The sequence below is a fragment of the Lepisosteus oculatus genome, chromosome 8 (genome assembly GCF_040954835.1).
Source record: "Lepisosteus oculatus isolate fLepOcu1 chromosome 8, fLepOcu1.hap2, whole genome shotgun sequence".
NCBI classification, from domain to species: domain Eukaryota; kingdom Metazoa; phylum Chordata; class Actinopteri; order Semionotiformes; family Lepisosteidae; genus Lepisosteus; species Lepisosteus oculatus.
The window spans coordinates 17,704,491-17,727,586 of NC_090703.1; the positions used below are offsets into that span (position 1 = coordinate 17,704,491).

Here is a 23,096-nt window from a genome sequence, read left to right on the forward strand (position 1 = left end):
GAGTTTTGCTCTTAATAAGTACTCTGAGAAAGGGGTTGCTGCTTGTAGTGTAAGCCAAAATAACATGTATTCCCGACAGCCTGTTGCAGTCTTAACAAGCATATTTTTTCCCTGCTAAGGATATATCAGAGACACTTCCCCTCTGTCTGAAATGCAAACATCTGTGTAAAAACTATTTTATTTTCTTTGAAAAGAAAAATCCAATCATGGCCTCCTAATAATCCCTATCTCTGAATTGGCTTCATTACTCTGCTCTCCTCCCCACCAATATCTGATGTGTGGTGAGCGTTCTGGCACACTATGGCTGCCGTCGCATCATCCAGGTGGGGCTGCACATTGGTGGTGGTGGGAGGGAGTCCCCATTACCTGTAAAGTGCTTTGAGTGGAGTGTCCAGAAAAGCACCATATAAGTGTAAGCAATTATTATTATTATTATTATTATTATTATTATTATTATTATTATTATTATTATTATTATTATTAATCCACTAAAATCAAGGGCATCCCACATTTTCACTGTAAAACATAAAGTATATAAGGAAAAGAAAGGAAACACAACAATTCGGCCGTGGAGCCTTCTTCAGGTGCACACCTAAAGAAGGTTCCACAGCTGAAACGTTGTGTTTCCTTTCTTCTCTTTTCAGCATGGAATAAACTTTTACTTGTTCCTTTGCAGCCTACACATGCTGACTCAGCTACCTACTTGAACTATTTAAGTATAGATTTTCTTTCTTTTGTTTGTAATGGTTTAAAAATGTTTTCAATAGTAGTGCACATTTGGCAATATATTTATTTCACGAGGAATGACAAACACCCAAGATGAAAGTGTCATGGAGCGAAATGGCTGAGGCCATTGGGGGTCCAGCCACAGGACAAGGAGACCAGGACCCCCATGGAGGGTGACCAAGGGGTAGCTGCAGAGGTGGAGATGGGATGGAGGGATGCAAGAGACTTGCAAGAGAGAGAGATAGGGATCTTGTAGGTATTTATAGAGGAATAGATTGTCAGGAGCGATTGCTAATTACTGACAGCTGAGTCTGATTGAGCTTTGTTGTTGTCATGCCTCCCGAACTTTTGTTATAAACTCCATGATGTACCATGCATCTTGTTAGTTAATTACACTAATGAGATTCCTGCTACGTGTTGACTGTGTAGCTTTTTTTCCTACTACAAAGCCACTGCAAACATGCTTGCCCAGGTGTGACATAATTTGAAAAGGTTGTGAACAAAGATGTGGGCAAAACCTTTGTAATTTGCTTTTAAGTATAGAAAAGGGAGTATGGTGTCATACAGGGGATTTTCAAGGCTGGACACATTCAAACAAACCTCCAATTCATTGAAGAGAAAAAACTGAGTAAATCAGGGCATCTCTTTTCTGCGTTTGATTCGTGTAATCAACTACAGGTTACAAGCTGAGTGTGAAGAGAAAAAAAAACTTCAGGGGAAAAGAAGTAATATGTGTCCTGACATTTACAGTGGTTAGGGTTATTGCGTTTCTGTACATTGTTCATTGTAACAATGTGATGACATTATTAAGTTGTGCAATGCAATGATAGTGGTAGATAATGCCAAACTTTGCTGAACTGTTTTACACTAAACTTTTCTAGACTCTTTCAATGTACTACTCCCTGAAGATCACTGTATTATCGTCTGCTTAAAAAAGGATTTACTTAGAATTATTTGATTTTTTCATTTGTAATTCCGGACTATCGACAAAGTTTTAGGAGGTGAGAGGTGAGTAGGTCATGTTTCACCTCTATAGAACCTTTCTGCTGTACTGTACTGTATGTAGGTTTCAGAAAGAATGCCAGGATTCACAAGTTTTACAGAAACCTTACAAAACTTGTAAAACTTCTACATGATTAGAAAGAATGGTAATGTAACTATTGTTTGAGAGTATTTTACACGTCACTTTAAAATTCACCATGTTCATGTTTTCAATATTTTATTTAAATTAATATACTCAACAGAAAAAAAAATTCAAAGTTTGTTGTGCTAAAAGAACAAAAGTCAAGAGCAAATTCTTAAAATTAATTTTAAACATTGATCAAAATCTATGTAAGGAGGCTCGCGGTGACTGTAACGTTTAACTGTTTCAGACCATGTGAAATTCTTTGCGTATTGATGTCCAGGTTTCTTGGTGTAATTGAACTGTACTACAGTACATATGATAAGGATTTCATACATGGGGGTGGGGTGGTGGCGCAATGGCTGGAAGGTTCAAATCCTGCGGCTTGCAGAGGAATCCTACTCCGTTGGGCCCCTGAGCAAGGCCCTTAACTCCAACAGGGACGCTGTATAAATGGCTGACCCTGAGCTCTGACCCCAAGCTTCTCTTACCCCATCTGTGTGTCTCATGGAGAGCAAACTAGGGTATGCGAAAACACAAATTCCTAATGCAAGAAATTGTATACAGCCAATAAAGTGATCTTAATCTTAATTACACCTTGGACAAACAATGGGATGTTAAACTCAATAGGTGTGAGTCAAATTTAAAGAAAGGGTTTTGGTCCAGTATTAAAATTAAAAATTATATATAGGTCGATTGTGCTTTGAAAGTGCTCTGTTTTTTTCCTAACATTTCAAAAAAGAGAAATGTTAGAGATCGAGAATTCATTTAAAAGGAGTTCCAGGCAAGTCCAGGCACAAATCATAAAAGCTCAAGACATACATACTGTATACAAGTTGACACATCAATTAAGCTTGATTCAAATGGGGCAAAAGAAAAGTATTTTCTTTGCTTTGAGGCATTTTGCCTTGTCTTTTAGAACTGCATTATGGGTTATTAAAATATTTGGGAATGTGTGCTCTGGAGTTGTATATAAAATTTGCCCACAGGTGTTCACTGGGTGTGAGATTGAGACAGGTATGAATCAAGAGGAAGAGAAACATGCAGAAAAGGAGATAGAGGTTAGAATGGTGGTGCTGTATAGTTATTTAATGCCATTTCAAAGCTGAAAATAAAATATCTTTGTTAAATCAATGAAAAAGATAAAAAACTTGTAAAACTTGTACAGTCCTTGTTCTAGGGATCCCTTCTGTGCTGCCATTTATGCTTTGAGAAAAAAACAAAGAGTAAATCTTTGTTTATCTTCATTGTAAATATCAATATTTTAAGTTGTTTTGTTTTTACTGTAAGTTACATTTAGCTCAAACTATTTGACAATGTTTACTCCTGTACCAAGTGCTCTCCTCTCATAGATACATAGATATTGTTTTCAATAAATCAATGTCTGGAATTTAATGCAATGCCACATAAGGCAAACAAAATTGGCCAATACAAACTAAAAATATTTACTGAATGAGTATATTATACACATGTCTGCATATCACTATTTTGTGACTTACTGTATGATGAACAGTTTAGATAGCTGTTATTAAGCAACAATTTCTACACACATTTAGGACAGCCTGAACATATTTCTTTCATTTAAATAAATACATTGGCATCTACAGAAGCATATTTTGGAAGGGAAAGACTGAATGAGGAAAAAATCAGTTAAGGGAATAGATAACAAAATACAATTTGAAATTAAGACCTTAGCTACAAGAAATAAAGAAAAAATAGTGCTGTAGAGCAGAACAATTCTAATTGCTCCTGTCCTCCAGTGCACCTTGTCAAATGTCAAATGCTCTGTGAGTAAAAGTACTGTTTGCTTCCTGGGCTTGAATCAGTCAATTTTATGAGTCATACAGATGGATGGATGGAATTTGATTCATTGCACTCGACAAGAATAACTTTATCCCTTTACAACACCAAAGCTTAAAAGCACATTTCCTCTTTCACTGTGGGAGGAAGGGATGGACAAAAATCTGTTGGAGATGGCAGATTTTGAATTGAAGCACAACCCAGTTGTGTTCAGGACACACCTGTTAGAGTTCTGTCTGTTCCCTCTTTATCTAACTTTTGAAAACTGTCATTTGAACAATGTATTTTATCATTTGAAAGTCGCAAATAATATTATCAATGAAGTTCTCAGAAATGGATTATAAAAGTACTTGATACATAAGGTAATAGTATGTCAGTGAAACAGATATCTTCCATGGCAATAGACTCTTGTATTCAAAAATGAAATTGTGACTCATGCATGTGACCTATAAAGTTTGAATATGGTTTGATATGAATGCAATTTGCTAGGAACACAGGAGTATAAGGTTACAGACAAGAGAAATCCATTTTGTCCACTTTAGTAGTTTAGTAATCTAAGCACCTCATCTATCCAGTTATAGAATATATTTAAAGGAATCAGCTCCAGCAAAATGGCTGGGAACAGCCTTTGCTAAAAGACCAGTCTCCCATTTTTAGACTTACTGTGTATACATTTCTTTTTCAGTTACACTTACGTTACTGGCCTTTGTTTCATCCTTTAGAAGTATTGCAATAGGTTGATTTTGTGAATATATTCCTGAACTTTATTCAGGAGTAGAAATTCAGATTCTAAGTGCTGCAAGTGAGCACAGATTTGTAAATCACATACATCAGCAGTACTGTTCTATTGTCAAACGCATACAACTGCCAAAGATATTTTTTGTAGATCCTCACAATTTTCAAAAGTCAATTGTTTCTTCAATTCTCAGGTCACAGCAACAACTCTTGTACTGCATTTGTACAATAAGAAAGTGCAGACAGCATCTCCAACCTGGCCAGCCCTTACGCTAATAAGCATTTTATATACTCTAAGCCACATTCAGAAGGGGTAGTGCTAATTAGAGGTGTAGTACATCCTTCACTTATATGAATTCTTGTCTGTAGAAGCCTTATAGGCCTGAGGAGGTGTTTGGAGAGTCAAAAAGATTCCAACCAAATAATACCATCCCTGCTCTCAGCAACAGCAAATTACTTGTGTGCATTGGTAGGGAAGAAGTGAAATAGTTCCTGAAAAAGTATTTTCATTTTGATGCAGATGATATGTGCATGGAGGCCTCATAACTGGTACAAGAATTCTAAGAGGTTAGTTTAAAAGCTCAAGATAGAATATCTGGGGTAATGAAATTCTTTTGAATCCTAAATGTCACTTTTTCTTCTGACAAAAATGCTATCATTATAGTTCTTATGATGTTTCAACTTAAATACCATTTTATTGCCTCTTTCCCTGCCAAATGAAAGTGGAATTTAAGAAAATGATCCTCTGTGCTGCTGTACATTTCAAGCTCGCTTTCAAGAAAATGGAAGCAATTTGTGTTCAGATTTATCCAGGATAATAAGCAGCAGATTTTAACCTTGTTTTTTTTGTAAAAGGTTCATTTATATGACAATGAATAATCCAAATTTAAAATCATCAAACATTATGTGCAGATGTAAGCTTACTCCTCATAAAAATTATTTTGACCATTTTAATGGTCTTTTATTCCTGTCACTGATTTTTTAAAACTAGATAATTATTTTTAACACACAAAAACAGACATACACATAAATACACGTGTTACTGCTTCTTCATTTTCTACAAATATGAGACAAACATTCCCTGGTCCACACACCAGACAGATATAGTTTGATACAAATGCAACAGAACTCTAAAAAAATAAAACAAAGATTAAGGGATTATGATTATTTCCATTTCCATTTTCATTTTCAGACCATTGTACGTGGAAGCTTTATCGGCCATGGTGACTACATCTCAGCAGCCCTCTCAGACTTGAGCAGGCTCTCCGTGACGAGTTCCAATTCCTTGCGAAAATCCAGCCCATCCTCACGAAAGAGGGCTCAGTCTTTGGGTCGGCTGGGAGAAGTCAAAGAAATCACAAGCTACCAGTATGAAGACTTGAGCCAGAATGGGAAAAGTGAGGGCCAGCGCTGGAAGGACAGAGTCCGGAATGTCAGGAGTGAAAGTGGGAGTCCGCACGTGGGCTTGAGGAAGAGCGCTACTCTCCAAGCCAATGGCATGCTGCCAAGGGCCAAGTCCACTCATGAAGTATCTCTGACGTCTCCGGACAGCCAAACACCATCAAGCTGTAGCCTTCAGCAAGGCAGTGAACTGGGCAGCTCAACAGAAAAACTGAATTGCAACCATCAGCCCAACGTGATGAAAAGAGAAAAGCCACCCGGGAGGATTCCTCTTGAGCTGAGGCCTGTCTCCTGCTTCTATACATCGGGAAATCACTTAACAGATGGACAGCAGCAGGCCGAGTCGGGCTCCAACACCCCTGAGCTCAGGCTCTTGCAGAGGCCTCTCAACAGCCCTGGGCGGCCATTTTCTTCGTATGACTTACAGGTAAGGTTTAACTGATCAAATCAGCCAATGTTTACAGCTCCGTAATAAATTCCATTGGAAAACATGCTTTTTAGAAATTCTAAGAAACACATTTAAAAATGTTTAAAATAAGATGAAATCCAATTTCTATCATGAAAAATAACAATATCCTGATTATCAGAATGTACATTCTAAATCATCAGATTATGATTATTATGTGATTAGCTGGAAACATTTTAAAATGAAAAAGAAGTCCCCAGAAATGAACCTTTAAATTTTCTGTAGCTAATGATGTTATTATTCTAAAATATATTAACAAATAAAAAGCCATATTTCGATTTTATTGTATTGCACATTAAAAATTGCTTTTAAATTATCCACTATTTCTTTCTAATAACAGCAGTGACAACAAAATGTCAGGCTTCGCCTTAAGTAATTTTAATCTTGATTGTTGATTTATTATGTTTTCCCTGGCACAACCTTATATTAAAAAAAAACCAATCAATAATTATTTTTTAAAATGTCTTATTTATATATACAATTTTTATATCTCTTTATTTCTGAAATGCACTGAACCCTTTAACAAGTCATATACGACTCTCAAAGGCTCATTGTACCCCCGAGCTATAACCCTTGGTTATTCTAGCACAGTCAATACTCTGGTGTGTCTTACTGTTGACGTGAACTACAGGCCCTGGGAGGCTAAATGGGCTGTTGTTGTTCTAAAAACCTGTTATGCCCACATTTTAAGATAGATGCATATTTAGCATTCTTGTTTTTTCTGCCTTGGGCTTCACTGAGTGAGGACACACTTAATTTATTTATTTTTTCTTTGCTAACTGCATTATTCCTAAGAATAGAAGGGAACAGAAATTATAGGACATTATGGTACATATTAACTGGAATTAGAGCATTCTCTAGGTATTATTTGGAATATGATCTTCATAAACAACCCTTGCTTGACAAGCCATGATAATAATCATCGTATTGTCAATTTTGGAGCATTTGCAAAAGAGCTCTTTTATTTTAAAAGCAGGCTATTCTTTAAGTGAAGATGGCATTGCATGGCAGTGAAACGTGATTTGTGAGTTACAGCTTTTCAAAGCTAGCAAACATTGAAACACTGTTTGTTGCCAGGAGCCTAAGATACTTTCAGACTTAATACCATTAATACTAATGTTTCAGATAAGATCACTTTATTGGCCATTTCTTGTAATAGGAATTTGTCTTTTTGCATATCCCAACTTGCTCTCCATGAGATATAGAGACAGGGAGAGAAACTTGGGGTCAGAACACGGGGTCAGCAGGTGCCCATCAGAGTAGGATTCCTCTGCCGGCCACGGGATACAAACCGGCAACCTTACAGCCACCACACATCCTTTAGAAAGGAAGTCTGTTCCACTTGTCAACTTGTGCATGTGTTCAGCTGGGATCAGGCGTTCCAATGACTTCTGGGCCTGAGAGGAGTCATGCAGCATTGTAAGAGTTGTGTGAGGACCATTACAGTTTGCTGTGAGTGCACGGGTGGACCTGTAGGTGGCACTATTCCGTCTGAACCAGAATTAAAAAAAACTATAACATAGAACGATCAAAGGGCACTTTGTGTTTTAGGACATCCTTTGGATGAGACATTAAAGATAAATTCTGTTAAAGCCACTTGGGGCCCTTGCCTAAAGTTCTTAAGCAATTTCTCACTTTGACTGATCAGCTGTGTGCAGTGTGCCTGCTGTCACGTAATGGCTACTGTGTGCAATCCAGATGGGTGGTGAACCTAAATCTATGAGGTGAGCCCTTTTGTGAAATGTTTTGGGATCCCTTAGGATCAAAAACACTAAAAAGATGCAACCAGTTATTATCCTCATTATCTGCAAGATCGAACACAAAAATGTTGGAAGATGTTGGAAGATTATATAAGATTTGGAAAATTATAATATTTTATAAACATCAAATGAAATACTCTATGAAATACTACTATAACCTTATTTGCTCTAACTGAACTATGCAAATATTTTGCACAGTTAGACTTTGCAGCCATAAGGTTGCTTTTTTCAATGATTCCCCTGACAAGAATATTTACCTGTCCTTGTTACAGGTCCGTCTCCTTCTGTTAAACCTACTACTATTAAAAAATTAAATTGTTGAGGGGATGTCAATCAGAAGAAGAAAGAGAAACAATCCAAGTTATTGAAAATCAGAGCTTGAAGGATGTTTGTGTAGCTTGGGTTTTTGCAGGAACATGGGTGTTGGCGAGCTGACAGGGCCTTGAAGGCAAAATAGAAATATGTCAAATGATATTTCAAAGATCACTATGAGTCATGATCAGCCCTCCATTTACATTTTCTTTTTTGAATGTCAGTTTTTCATGTGTAATTCTAATGAGCATTAATATGCTGACAGGCATTAAAAACTCCTCTGTTGCTTTTTTAATGCCTGTTCAGCAGGCATTACTCACAAAACTGGACTATTAGCTTTATGTAATTACAGAATTGGTAATGTACCTCTTACAAGGTGCAATTTACAATACAAAGTGTATTTTAGAATTCTAGCTTAATGTACTGCAATGGTGTTATTTATGCTGCATGTTTTATTTTGATAAATAACACATTTTATAAGTAACTTGCATTTCTTGCTTATAAAATATGTATTTTAATTTTTACTAGAACTTACTTATAAATTATTTAAAAGGCCAACATCTGCTTGGAAATGAATAGCAGCTCATTGTCTAGATTGAATCTACACTGCATCTTGTGCAATGGTTGTAGCAGGGATGTTATTTCTGTCCTTCACTGAGAAATTTAAATGTAAATCACTGCAATAATACAAACGCTCCTCTCTGCCTTTACAGGCAGACTCAGTCTTGAGACATCAGCATGGTTTCCTGCCCAATGGCACCAGCAGTCCTCTGATAACAGGCACAAGAACTCATAAACCATTGCGGCCTTCGTCCAGTTACACGATCGGACTACTGCCTAGACAGAACGGCACAAATGCATTTCTGAAAACAGCCACCAGCCCCCCGCCAGCTCTGCAACGACAGGACAGTCCCTCTCAGCCCAGGCCTTCTCCAACTGGATCTCCTGCTACCAATCTACCCATCACCTGCTCCCCTTCTCTTAAGCCCCCTCCATATGCTTCTCCTAAGCCTGTCCAGGACCCGCCCAAAGTAACCCATGAGCAGTTCAAGGCTGCTCTCCAGATGGTTGTGGACAAGGGAGACCCTCGGACTTACTTGGAGAACTTTGTGAAGATAGGGGAGGGCTCAACTGGGGTTGTGTGCATAGCCAGAGAGAAACACAGTGGACGTCAAGTAGCTGTGAAGATGATGGACCTCAGGAAGCAGCAACGCAGAGAGCTGTTGTTCAATGAGGTACAACTCTTTCTCGTAAGGAGCTGACATTCGGGCCACATTTTCAAATGTGAAACCAAGTTTTTGTCATGTGCTCAGAGGTAGCTGAAAGCTATTTATAGCTTTATTTCAGAAACAAGCAGTTGTAGGAGATTTTGAGTTTAAATTTGCTGTAACAATCAGAAATTGTACCGCTAAATTATGAGAGTTACTTGATGACTTTTTGGAACCAATCAATCTTAGATAATTAGATAATAACGTAGATTCTAAATATACAACATACACTTTATTGATATAACCAAAACATGCATAACAAGCAACAAACAGAATACGTACTGTATCTGTGAAACAATCTGTGTTGATATGAAAGCTCAAATAATAACTTCTGAGTTAAAATATACAGTGTTACAGTCTAGCTTGTAGGTTCTATCAGTCTCGTATAACTAAATCATGTTTATAATCTCAGACACAAGTAAATATACATTTACTGTCATGAACTAAACAAAAAACATACGTTTGTAATGATAATTTAACTCTCCAGAATTATGTGAATAATTCCAAATTATGAAATTTTACTCAACACATCTTTTGTCAAAATGTCCTTGATGATTATAAACTTTGCGATGGTAGAAATAATTGGTTTCCATAGCAGCTTGGGTTGGGGCTTAAGCAGCTCTGCCAAAGGTATTGTGTTGCCGCCACAAAGAAAGAGTCCAACTGTCTAATTTTGTTGATCAGGCAATAATAACCGTGGGTTAGCAAGTCTTCTTCTGTTTCAGAATGAATATCTTGGCCAGAATTCTGCACTTTACTGACTTACCCTCTCAGCCTGGTGTCTTGGAGAAAAGTTTAAGTAATGACTTGGACTGTCTGCAGTCACGTGGTTGTAAAAGTCTATTTGCAAGTTTAGAGAGAGATTTCAAGTTAGTGGTTAACTGGCGTAGTTGTGTTTGGTTACAGGTTATACAGGCGACATCACCAGTTGCTTATTGACGTAGAGGCCATTAGGTTTGGTTCTGGACCCAACACATCCCCAATTGATGAATCTTCCTTAGGGTGGTGGATAGTGATCTTTGACCTGTGGTTTTGGGAAGAAACCAGCCTGGAGACCTACTGGAGCCCATTCGCATTATATATCATTACATTGTTCAGCTTTATGATGTCTCTCATCAGAGGGGCCTCTTTAGCCACATTCCATCCACAGACAGCACTTGGCTGCTAGGTCAAGGCACACAAAGATTATTAGAAATCTTTAATAACACTTAAATTTAAGTAAAATGAAAGTCCTTGCTACTACACAGTCTTTTATGAATTTGGCATTCTGCAGTGACACATTTCTCCAATGTATAAAGAAGTTTAATGGACTAATTTGTTTTTTGTAGAAATATTGACAGAATGTTCTATATTTTGTTTAATGGATTATGGTGTTAATTCTATACCATACACACTATTCTTAATGTTTCTTTCAGGTTGTCATAATGAGAGATTACCAACACAGAAATGTGGTAGAGATGTATAAAAGTGCCCTGGTAGAGGAGGAGCTCTGGGTTATAATGGAGTACCTGCAGGGTGGTGCTCTGACTAACATTGTATCTGAAACCAGGTAAGTCATTATGTTTTATGAACTCTCAAAGAAGATGTGCTGTTATACAAAAATATTTTTGCTTGTACTGTACTCTCATAGCCGAACAGGAGTCTAACAACTTTATATGAAGGAAAATGATTCCACAGCTGTAATAGGAGTGAAGTCAAAGGTGTACGTGGTGCCAGATTTGCCTTGAAGTTTGAATTTACAAAAACTAATCAAATACTGCAATACAAAACAGTGAAGTGAAACCAGAATCCTTAATTGATTCCTTTGTTTTTTTAATTTTTCATTGGATTTAGAAACCTCATACAGCATAAACCACAGAAGGATTCGATCATTTTTTCAGGGGAGATGTATGTAATACTGACTGACAACAGTGTATGGTCTGTGATTGCAATTGTATTTGCATGTTTGTTAAAATCTATTTCTGTCTATGATGTTTTAAGAAGTGCAATGTTACTCGCTAATACTATATTACTGGCTAATATTACAGCCCTACATGTTTTCATGAAAATATGAGAAAAATTAAAACTGATGAATTTTCACTAGGAGAAATCTCTGCCTGTTGTCCATGTTGTAATTACCTCTTTTTCACATAACAGTTTTGCTTCTAATTTATATTCCAGGATTGGGTGAAATCAATTTGCTAAATCATCATTGTTCCGTAGTACAGCAACCATGTCCTTAACAGGGTTTTAATCTCTCCTCTTGTGAGTCCAGCTTTCTGAACTGAATATCCACACTGACCCCCGGCTGATATTATTGATTGCACCTGAAAAATGTATTGTCTTCCTTGTTGTTTGATTAAATACATTAATTGTCAAAAAAATAAATAAGTGGCTTGTTAAAACAGAACAGAAGAACAGAAGTTGCAGAAGAACCTCTATAACAGAAAGGAATGGATGGGGAATATGTTACACAATAACCATACGTTCATTTTTACTGTATTTATTTTAAATTGTGATAAATGATTTATTATGTTTCTTTAGTGCCTTTCATGGTATATCATTTCAAGGCATTGTACGATAAAGCAATCCAGAAATCCGGACAGATGCACAAAAACACATAATAAAACAGCAAATCAAATAGATTTAAAAACAGTTTAAAAGTGAATTTTAAGACAGGATCTTAAAGTTTTAACTGCATTATAGAATCTGATATGGGCTCTGAGATCATTCCGCAGCCTTGGAGCATCAGAACAGAAAGTACAGTCTCCCTGTGTTAGGAACCTCATACTGGGAACGAAGAAGGTCAGAGTCCATGGAGTGCAGGCCATGTGTAGGTGTATAGGGGGTTAACAATTCTCTGATGTAGTCAGAAGCCAAACTTTCAAACTCTTAAAGATGAGCAGCAGTGTTTTGATATACTGTACGGCTGGCACTGCATCACAAGAATCAAGCCTGGAAAAGACAAAAGAAAACATTAGCTTGGAGGACTGGAAGAGATGTGTGCCAAGATGCAGAAAATAATCTAAAACAGAGATACAATGTTGTTTTTCTGGTGTACATTTCATGTCTTTCCTGTCCAGAGCTGAGCAGATCCACCTCTGTTAAAAATTAAAAAAATATATAAAAAAATAAAAAGCTACACAGTGGCCCAACACCTTCAATATTCATTAACTTCTTGAACTGATTAATTTTCATTTTGAATGGAACATTGGACTAAATAATGTAGGCATACAGTAGTTCAATATCTATGTCAGAGGATTAAGGGTAAAAAGGTATATACATTATATTTCAGTGTAATATACATTTTTTAAACTGTCCAATGTTATAAATTGGTAGTTAAAATTATGGTAGTATTTTTCCAGTTTAAATGAGACATCTGAGGCAATGTACACTGTCCTACTTACATTAAAAAATGAGTTTAATTTTTGAACTATATGCTTATCAACTCTTTCTTATGAGCTGTATCCTGTGTTATGACCCACCTACAGTATTTGTTTACCTTTCAAGATAGGGTTATGTACTGTGGGGGTTACTCATTTAATTCTCTTTCTACACCTGTCACATCTGTAGTTTAAAAGTTGATTAGTACATGAACTCAAGCCACAATTGCAGCATTTCCGGAAAATAAACCTCCAGTTAATCTTCCAAAACAAGCTTAAATCAAATAAATATAATCTTATTCTTAAATACATCATTAGATTAAATTCTTTTTTTCAGGTAGATTTATCTTATTTTCTCAGTGAGAAAATTATTTTGGAAATGCTTAATGTTATGTATTTTTGGGAATGCAGGAAAATGACAGTTTTTTATTATTTGCAGGTTAAATGAGGAGCAAATAGCGACGGTGTGTGAGGCAGTCCTACAGGCTCTGGCCTACTTACATTCACAGGGGGTGATTCACAGAGACATTAAGAGTGACTCCATTCTCCTCACTGTTGATGGACGGGTAAGTTTGATGTACAATTGGAGTTTGTTTATACAGGATTAAGGGTAAACACAGATATTTGCACTGGCATCTTGGTTTTTTCCATTTCGTGACACATTTGTTTCAGTAATCACGAAAATACAGTCCTGATATCTGATTTGTGGTTTTCATTTGTTCATTAAGAACACTCTACATAACAGTTTGCTAAGGAAGAAAAACAATACCCACAAAGGGAAGAGTCTATCAAATGAAACACATTTATGAATTAAACTAATTACCATTCTTCAAAAGTTTACTTTCTGATATTGATTAAATTGATGTGTAAATGAATCAGCACAAAATATCCAGCACATGAGAAGCAATTAAGATGTATTTAATCAGGATACCTTTAGCATCAGTTTTCCTTTTTAATGATAAAAAGTTCTAGATGCTATGAGGATGAATACATGGTGTATTGCATGAATTGTAGTTGGAAGACCACAGATGGTAATAAAAAAAATGATATAGTTTCTGTTTGTTTTGTGTAGGTGAAGCTGTCAGACTTTGGATTCTGCGCGCAGATTAGTAAGGATATCCCTAAGAGAAAATCTCTGGTGGGAACACCATACTGGATGGCTCCTGAAGTAATTTCCAAAACACCTTACGGCACAGAGGTAAGGAAACAGGACAATTTAGAAACTCACTCAACTTATTAATATGCAATTTAATTTGTCAAGGTATTAATCTGTCTGTTTTAATGTCTTTAAACTATGCTGAGATATTATATAGACATTAGAAATACACTTTACATTTTTCCTGTACCCTCAAGATAAATAATACAACAAAATATTTCTTAAGTTAAACTGCGATTCATACCAAACCAAATTTAGCACAATGTATTGTTGTGTTGCAGTAATTTCATTTTTCCAGTGAATCATGCAACTTTCTTAATGATTCAATCTTATGGACCAGATGACCATCACTAGACAACAAAAGACATTTCTTGTGCTTTAAACAATGATTCCCCTGCCTCAACAGCTCAATTTAAACCCATTTGAACACAGTGAATCATCACTGCTTGAATACAGAAATGACAGGCAGGGAAAATGAAAAGTTAAGATGTCACTATTTTCTTTGAACCTAGTCATTTATACTTGCTATGAGTTTGAGAACGAGGACATTGTTAGCTCAGATCCTGAAAACCAGTAAGGACCCTCTTTCAAATGCACCTTACAACACAACACCTGTTGCACCTTACAACAGTAGGTTAGAAAGATGAAACATTTATCTCTTTGTAAGAATGTCTTCAATATATGCAGTCCACACATCTAAGCTCAGATACCCCCTTAATAATAAATAATTTATTTTCATGTATTTATTATAGAAATATCTACTAAAATTTCACTATAATCTTCATGGTATTGGATTTGAGGATGCAACATTTGTTTCAAATCGTTGCATTTCTGTAATAACTCTGTAAGCTTTGTAAATATTTTCCAGAACAGAACTGTAAACTGTACATCTAGTTAAGCAGTTGCTCTACGACTGGACTGCTGCAGTGCATGTCCCCATCTTAATCTATATTCAAACAGTTACTGTAGCTCACTCTCTTGTGATAGTGTTTGGTTTGTGTCCTTGCTTGTGTTTTATACAGTAGTTTGCGTTTGTGGTCATTGTCAGGTGGATATCTGGTCCCTGGGAATCATGGTGGTGGAGATGATAGATGGCGAGCCCCCCTACTTCAGTGAAGCACCAGTGCAGGCCATGAAAAGACTTAGAGACGAACCAGCTCCAACAGTGAGAAACACCCATAAGGTGAGCTGCACTGGCACATGCTATCTCAATGCTTTCCCTTCCATGAAGAAATTATCTAGCAAGCCCACAGTATAATGTCATTGAAAGAACTACTTATTGTGGGGAATAATAGTTTTTATTGCTGTTAGGTAACAAAGAAAAGAAAACACGTAGTAGCAATTCAGCATAGCTAGAGAGAGCCTTCAGGGTTGGCATTTTTATAATTGACATTATATTTCCTAATGAGTCATGTTTTTTCCATTGTGAGATCAATGACAATAAAACAGATGTAGAACAATGGTTCCCAACCTTTCCAGGTGTGCGGACCCCTTTTTTTTTAGTTCTACAGACCATCATGTGCTACCAGTTATTTTTACACACGTTATATATAGGAATCTAATGTCATTCATATTTATTGACTTTTCTTTGAGTAACATACTGTACCCAATGAGATGACTGATACTGCTTTTCTGACTTCAAAGTATGGTTATTGGGTTAGAATGATGAAAATGTTAAATCTGATGACAGTGTTAAAAACTGATTCCACATGAATTTCACTCGGGGAACCATTGATGCTGAACTATCTGGAAAATACTGGGCACATACTATAAATTAAATGGCTGGTATTCACATGTAATATGCTCTTTTCAAAGCCCAAGAAAGAGGGTCATAGTCTTAACCTTGCTGGTGAAAATTGTGTAATTCATTAGAAAGCAACATAGGTTCCTTATTGTCGCAGTGCCTCAGATTATAATAGAAAATGCCATTAGCCTCTGTGCCTTATGGTTCTCCGATAGCACCAGTTTATTTTTTTCCATTTGAGTCAATATGCTGAATAGTGTACAAATAAGTGTATTAAGTTTAAAATATTTTGTTTTGTGACTTAATAGATCTCACCAGTTCTCAAGGATTTTCTTGACCGCATGTTGACCCGGGATCCTTTGGAAAGAGCCAGTGCCACTGATCTTCTAGAACATCCCTTCCTCCTGCAGTCTGGAACCCCCCAGTGTCTGGTGCCCTTGGTGGACCAGTACCGCAAGCGTATGTCCAGGTGTTGACATGGGAGTACTCCTTCCTGTTCTCTTCTATTGGTTACTGCTGCTATCTTGGTGAGCAGGCAGCATCTCTGAAGCTGGTCGGCCACAGCAGATATGATGTCAGGGAATGTCATGGGCTTTGGCTCAGAATCACTGCAATATGTGGCACTGCCTGATTCACCCTCACCTGGGCCTCATGGTAGACAAAGACAACGTTTCTCTCGTGGCCTGGAAACACCTCCAGAGCTGTTTACTGAAATGTTAACACTTGCAGAAGAGCTGCAATGACCTCACGTAGAGAAAGCAGCACTGGTGTAATCTGCTATACTGAGAATTGTTCAGTTAGCATCTTTGTGAATTCAGTGCAGGTGCTGAATTCAGCAATAAATGTCTCTTTGCACTGACTTTTACTAAGTCATTTTACTCAGCCTGGACTTTGGTAGAGAAATCTCAAAATAACACAAACATTTTTGACCTAGGCTTCTCAGACAGAAGTTATTGCATCATGAAATCATTGGTTTTAGTTCCAGTCAGAGGGAGTCTGGTCTTGACTTGGGACTCCCCAGACACATTTATCCACAGTATTCCACATTAACAAATAATTGACAGGGATGTTTCAGCTGGACAGACCACAGCAATGATAATCAGGCAACTGGTGTGGCCATATGGACACTATTAGATTTGTCCACCACCTCCTAGCTTTTGAATGAAATCATGTGGATTTATAGGTTTATATGCAAATAAAAGCAAGAGAACTGTATTATAAGGGCACAACAACAATGTGCTACAGGGAAGTTAATTGTTAAACTGCATTTTAAATAGTTGTTTAACATTTAAACAATGACAAATGTATTATTTTTTCCATAAATGTAACCAATATTTACTATATCATTATTTTTGCTTTTGTATTTATTGCATTTTTTGTATAAATTGCACATGCTTTTCTTTAAAGTATTGTTGAATATTGTTAAGATGAGATGTTGTAAAAAATACTTTTATCCTTAGAGGTTTATGGTTGTACAGTTTACCTCAGTTGTAATCAGGGGAAGGTAATGTATTGTAAATACAGAAAAAATATATCTCTTGCATTGGGCAACTTTATTGCTTAAATGGTTTACATAATATTGCATCCTTAGGCTTTTATACAGTATATTTGCTTTAATGTTGAAAGTTTACCATTTTGAATACGTAAGTGTATTTAGCTTAGACTTTATCCTCATATTTGTTGCAATTTCTGTTTTTCTGATCTTACAATGAATGAATTAAAAATGAAAAAAAGATAATAAAAATTGGAGGTTTTGTGTTTGCATTGTTGTAAATGTTAGCCTTCCCATTTAAAAACACACAGACTTTACAGACACATAAGGAAATTAGTTTTGTGCAGTTTTAATGGCACATGTAACTATACAGTAAGACTTCTATTTGTTTTTTTCTTTATATTTCATTTGCATTGTTCTCTCTCACACACGTGAAAGATATATTCCAGGAATGTTTTAGACTCCACAGTACTGATGGAAATACAGTACTGTATATCACTGTAAAACATATTTTAGGAACAGAGTCCAGAGTTCTTCAGTCCAGAGTTTTTTTAGACATCACAGTACAGTTATCAGAGCCTTCTTCCACCAGAGGAGATACTGCTAATCTTGTACCACACCACACCAAGATGTCCCTGCATTCCTTTAAGAGATAAAGTCACAGAAAACTGTTGAAAATATGGAAGCTTTTTAATATTGGAAATAAATGTATTTAAAAAAAAGTGGTTGAATGTTTCTTCACACTGTAAATACAGTATTTAATTCTAACACTAATCTAGAGTTGACTTAACATAGCAGTAGTCTATTGTTGATTTGAATGGGAAACTCTTTTTATGAGGCATCTCTGAACTTTTTTCTGAGGCGTCTTGATTTTTTCCACTAAATGTAAAGATGTCTGAAAACATTCTTTGACATGGTTTTATTAAGATAACAGATGTGTCAATATATCGGCATGTGTAGAGGGAGGTTGGTTTTATCTAACTTGTAGATTTTTACACTATAACCAGGTAGTACAAACTGGTGATACATTAAACCTTCTCCCAGAAAGGCTGGGCATTAATACCATATTAACAATATACAGCTAGACTCCTTGTAAAAGAGAAATATAGAATTATATTATTTTGATTTGTTTTTGGCCAAAAGATTAAATGAAGTAAATGACCTCTTTCTTTATGGTGAAATACAGTAGTGGAAGCTTTCAGAGAAATACACTAATTTCTTTAAACTGCACCAAGACTGAAGTCATGCGTCTTTGCATCTCACATCAATGGGTTAAAACCAATGCAGTAACTCTGTAACTCTTCAATTTAGATTGAAATTCAAGTACAGTACCATCCATCTGTGGATGGTACTGTACTTGAATTTCAATCTAAATTGAAGAATTTGGGGGTGATATTTAATCCAGGCTCTATTAAATATCTAATGTGCAAAATATTATAGAGACATCATTCTTCCATCTCAGAAGTATTGCCAAACTACTTTCTATGTTGTCTCTGACTGTAACAAAAAACTGACCAACACCTTCATCTACTCATCTTTTCTAGAATTGAATAGTGCAATGCCCTACTTGGGGGAGTATCTAAATCCATTCAGAATAAACTTCAGAACTATATGTCCAGAATTGGGCAACCAGACTATTGACCAGGTCAAGTACAAATTATCAAATTACATCTGTCCTGGTGTCCTTGCACTTGCTTCCGGTCAGGTTTTGTTTTGATTTTCACCTATAAGTCTCTGAACTATAAGGCTTTTATTTAACTGGTGTCTGTGTCTGCTTCTTACATCCTCGTCTGCTTTTCAAATCCCATGTGTTATTTGTGCACATGCTTACACACTCAGCAAGTTAGTTTCAGACCTGCATCTAAAATAACCCTTCAGAATGCTATTTTCCTTTTTATAAGTTGCAGAAATGAGACTTGATTGCTTTTCGGGTCTTTCCAAGCAGTATGGTATCTTGAGTGCAACATAGTGCATTGAACCCACTTTTATAGGTCCAAATTTGGACCCAGGCCTCTTTTAATAAAATCACTTGACAGAGAATAATATTAATTGTAAAAATGTTAACCCATAAATTGTTCTATACATTATGTACGATTATGTAAAAATCTGAAATCAGATTAATGTGGAGACATACAAGAAAGTTAACTTTCCAGAGAAAGTTCTTTTCAAACCCTTCATCAAATAGAGGAAAACAGATATTTTTTTTCTTCAAATAAAACGTTTTCAATATGTAATCAAAGATAGTTATTAGTTTGATTACTTAATTTACATCTGGTTTCACCCACTGAACAGTATTGGATTATTATTATTGTTATCATTGCCTTGATGGCACATTGAAACATTGAATAAGTAGTTATTTTGCGTTTTAAAACACTGGAGGAAATTCGGAGAAAATGTAAGGCGATAGAGTAAATGTTGTAAAGAATAATCAAAACCAACACAAAACACAATAAACGAAGTTAATAATTTATTATAGTTTATTAACATTAAAAAAACAACATTACAGCAAAAACGGTCATATATTTAGAACACACTAGGTTCAGAAATATGTTTCTTTAAGACAAATACATTTGATTGCATCTCATTTGTAACTATTGGACACAATAGGACAACATTGCTACTGCTGATGCCACAGTTGGCTACAAATGTATACAGATGCAGTACATTCAGCTTCAATGCGATAAGGTGCAGTATATAATATTCTATCTACAGTATACATGACTTGGACTTATAGCTTTTTGCTTATAGCTTATAGCTTTTTGTTCATGCTTTTTAGAAATGTTTTCCTTAAACATCAGTTTTAGTTGTCACTCTTCTGCAATCGTGATACTTTTATCTTAAGCTCTTAACATAGATATTAAAACATTTTAATTTTTAAATAATTTATCTCCGCTAAAATATTCTATAAATACTTACTTTTGCAGTGATTATGTTTACGTTACTTTTCAGTATTGTAATTGAATAAATATGGTTAATCTTTCATCATTTCATTTTTTATTAAAGTATCCGTTCTTTTTTACAAGTAGCTTTTTCCTTATTTAAAGAATGCTCTGAAATAATGTTTTTGTGACGTTTTAATGAATAATCTTTACACATTATGAATGACATTGTAGCCATTATGTTCAAACTCACATTTTACTCCACTGATGCTGTCGACGCTTGGTTGATTATTTACTTTCTTGTGCGTGTCTGAAAGCGGAAAAGTCTCGGATCTGGACATCCTGACTCTTTCACCATCAGACACAGAGGGGAAGTCTTTTACCAGTTTCAGGAACTCTGGGGCTGTGAACCTCCGGAGTAACCGTGTTCCCAACGCAGAAATCATCGGCGGCCTCATCTGGATCCTCTCCGGTGGCATCTCCACTCTCTGGGTGAGAAGTTTGTCTGGGCGCCCGTACTGTGGAAGGCTTAGTCTCTTCTGACACATTCTTATTCCCGAGTGCGCAGAGCTGTCATTTTCTTTAGAGCTCAAATTTATATTTGCTGGCTGGCTGTGTACGAGCTGCTCAGATTGCTCCCGCCTCTTGTGATTTAGTAGCGTTTTAGGCGCAGTGACATATTTGTCAGAGTCATTCATCACGAAATACGAGTTCTCTTGGTACTGCATTTTTGCAATTACAGATTGCTCACCCTGAAGTGACCCCCTCCTAACTCTTATGGAGGGATCGGTTGTGTCAGACAAACCACCTTGATCTGATTGCTCGCTGTTGAATGACTTTGCTTTGCTCCAGACTGGAATTCTTTCTATCTCCTCTTGTGTAACTTCAGTGTCTTTGTACCCACCTGCATTACTTTGCTCTGCTGTGCCTTCTGTTTTAAAACCCTTTCTGTCCTTCAGTTTGCAATTTTGCATTTGTTTGACTGTGAAAAGAGCTGTGCTTTTAGTTTCCTGGCCATCCTTGTCGACGTTTCTGTGAAGCTGATTGATAAAAGGCTGCTGCTGGCCTTTTTTTTCTGGGGACTGGTTTTGAACTTTGACTCGTTTTCTCAGTCCATTGCTGTCGCCTACTCTGAGTTGCTTTTGAAACACAGCAGGCAGGTGATCTTCACATTTACTGTGGAACTGTTTGGTGAACCTTTCCAGCACTTGTCTGGGTAGCCGATTGGGCCGCCGTGTTTCTCCCTGTTCTTTCCTACTCACATCCACGAGTTGCTCTTCCAAACCGAGGCATTTATTTCCTGGGATGCTCAGTGCCTGGACACACTGGTTGTGTCCAAAGAAATTCGCCACTTGGATGGCTGAGTGTCCAGCTTGATTGGTCCTGTCCAGCTTCAGCCCAAGTCTCTTGAAAGCTCGGATGAGAAATTCCAAAACCTGGCTGTGACCGGAGCAGGCAGCATACATCAGGGCACTATTACCCCACGTGTCAGATATTTCAGGGTCTGCATTGAACTGCACAAGAAGCTTCACCACATCTAGGTGTCCCAGTTCGCACGCCAGGCTCAACGCTGTCCTTCCCTCATCGTCCTGGCAGTTCAAATCTGCTCCCTTCTCCAAAAGAAGTCTAGTGAACTTCACTCTGGTTGCGGGGTCTGGTAGAGACACAGCAAACATCAGAGGAGTTTTGCTGTTCTCTGTTTTGGAGTTGATTATCCTTCCATCCAAGGCATCCAAGATGAAGCGAGCCAAATGCACTTTGCCACTATGCATGGCTTCCAAGAAAGTCTTGGTTCCAGATCCTTGACACAAGTCTTTTGGACGAAGCATGCCTGCAATTTTCAATTATTTTGATTCAGGAGATTTCTTTTACTGAAGTTTATCTAATGAATTCTACAAGTTGAGTTAGCTCACACTTTGCATCTTCTGTCCCTGTGTGTGTGGCGTGTAGCTGAGTGATGCTAAGGGAAGAGGTGTGTGGCTTTTTATACCTTCTTATTCATACTGCCTCTGTTGCTATGGGAACAGCCATCCGAGGCTTGTGATGCTCTTACAGCATCCATTCAGAATAACTTCTCCATGCTGAGAGGAGAGGGAAGGCTGTGCTCTGTAACTAAATAAATATACAAGGAATCAGTTTGTATTTTCATATCTGCGGGCAATAGTGATGAGTATCACTTCCAAAAGGAGCCACTTATCATCTGTTGTCATGTCACCAAGGCTACTTTTTTTCTGTTAATGGATATAGCCCTGAGCTTTAAAGTGCCACATGTACAATTGCACTTTGAAATGCTCATTTTGTATTTTTGGTGTGAATAAGAAAAAAACCCCACTGTGCTTCTAACACCACTGTGAAGTATGCATAAAATAAATTAAATAGTACAGAAAATCTACTTTCCTTTAGTAAAAGACATCTAAATTTACCTTGTTCTTTAATTGCTTAATTTGAGTTGCAGATTGGCAGTATTAGGTGTTAAGTGGATGTGTTTCATTCCCCATCAAAACAAGAGATATAGCAAGAATGTTTAAATGTGTAAAACAAACACTTTAAATTACAACATCTTTTTACTATATTTCAGTAAAAAGTCCATGTGCCAGAAATGCATTTCAGAGCATGACATAACCTTTAAATTTTTAAATTGCAAATTGTATCTTAGCTAATTAAAGAGATCAATCTTTTATTAATTAAATGAAAACATTATGCAAGTTAAATTTCTTTCCCTGCTTTTTATTTAATATATATATATAGAAGCTGAAATGTCAACAGAAACTCAAGGAATGTGCGTGTTTGTGAAGTGACCATCTTGTCAGTTTTATAAATGAGACTTCAAAAATTAAATCCACATTAAAAAAAAGACTTTCAGAACGAGAAC

The 23,096-nt window shown here is 36.6% G+C and overlaps 2 protein-coding genes across 3 annotated transcripts in view; one reads left to right on the forward strand and one right to left on the reverse strand.

Moving 5' to 3' along the window:
• Positions 1-18,039, forward strand: part of LOC102692005 (serine/threonine-protein kinase PAK 6) — a 47,040-nt gene extending 29,001 nt beyond the window's left edge. For both annotated transcript variants that reach the window (XM_015350809.2, XM_015350808.2), the window contains exons 3-9: positions 5,577-6,212; positions 9,037-9,558; positions 11,007-11,140; positions 13,393-13,519; positions 14,026-14,151; positions 15,158-15,292; positions 16,162-18,039. In XM_015350809.2, the coding sequence (XP_015206295.2) occupies positions 5,577-6,212; positions 9,037-9,558; positions 11,007-11,140; positions 13,393-13,519; positions 14,026-14,151; positions 15,158-15,292; positions 16,162-16,329 (1,848 nt within the window). In that variant the 3' untranslated portion in view covers positions 16,330-18,039. The remainder of the gene's footprint in view (positions 1-5,576; positions 6,213-9,036; positions 9,559-11,006; positions 11,141-13,392; positions 13,520-14,025; positions 14,152-15,157; positions 15,293-16,161) is intronic.
• Positions 18,040-19,804: 1,765 nt separating this feature from the next.
• Positions 19,805-22,178, reverse strand: LOC107077805 (uncharacterized). Its single transcript, XM_015350810.2, has one exon. It carries the CDS (start codon positions 22,051-22,053, stop codon positions 20,434-20,436), a length of 1,620 nt encoding a protein of 539 aa, XP_015206296.2. The 5' UTR covers positions 22,054-22,178; the 3' UTR covers positions 19,805-20,433.
• Positions 22,179-23,096: the final 918 nt, after the last annotated feature.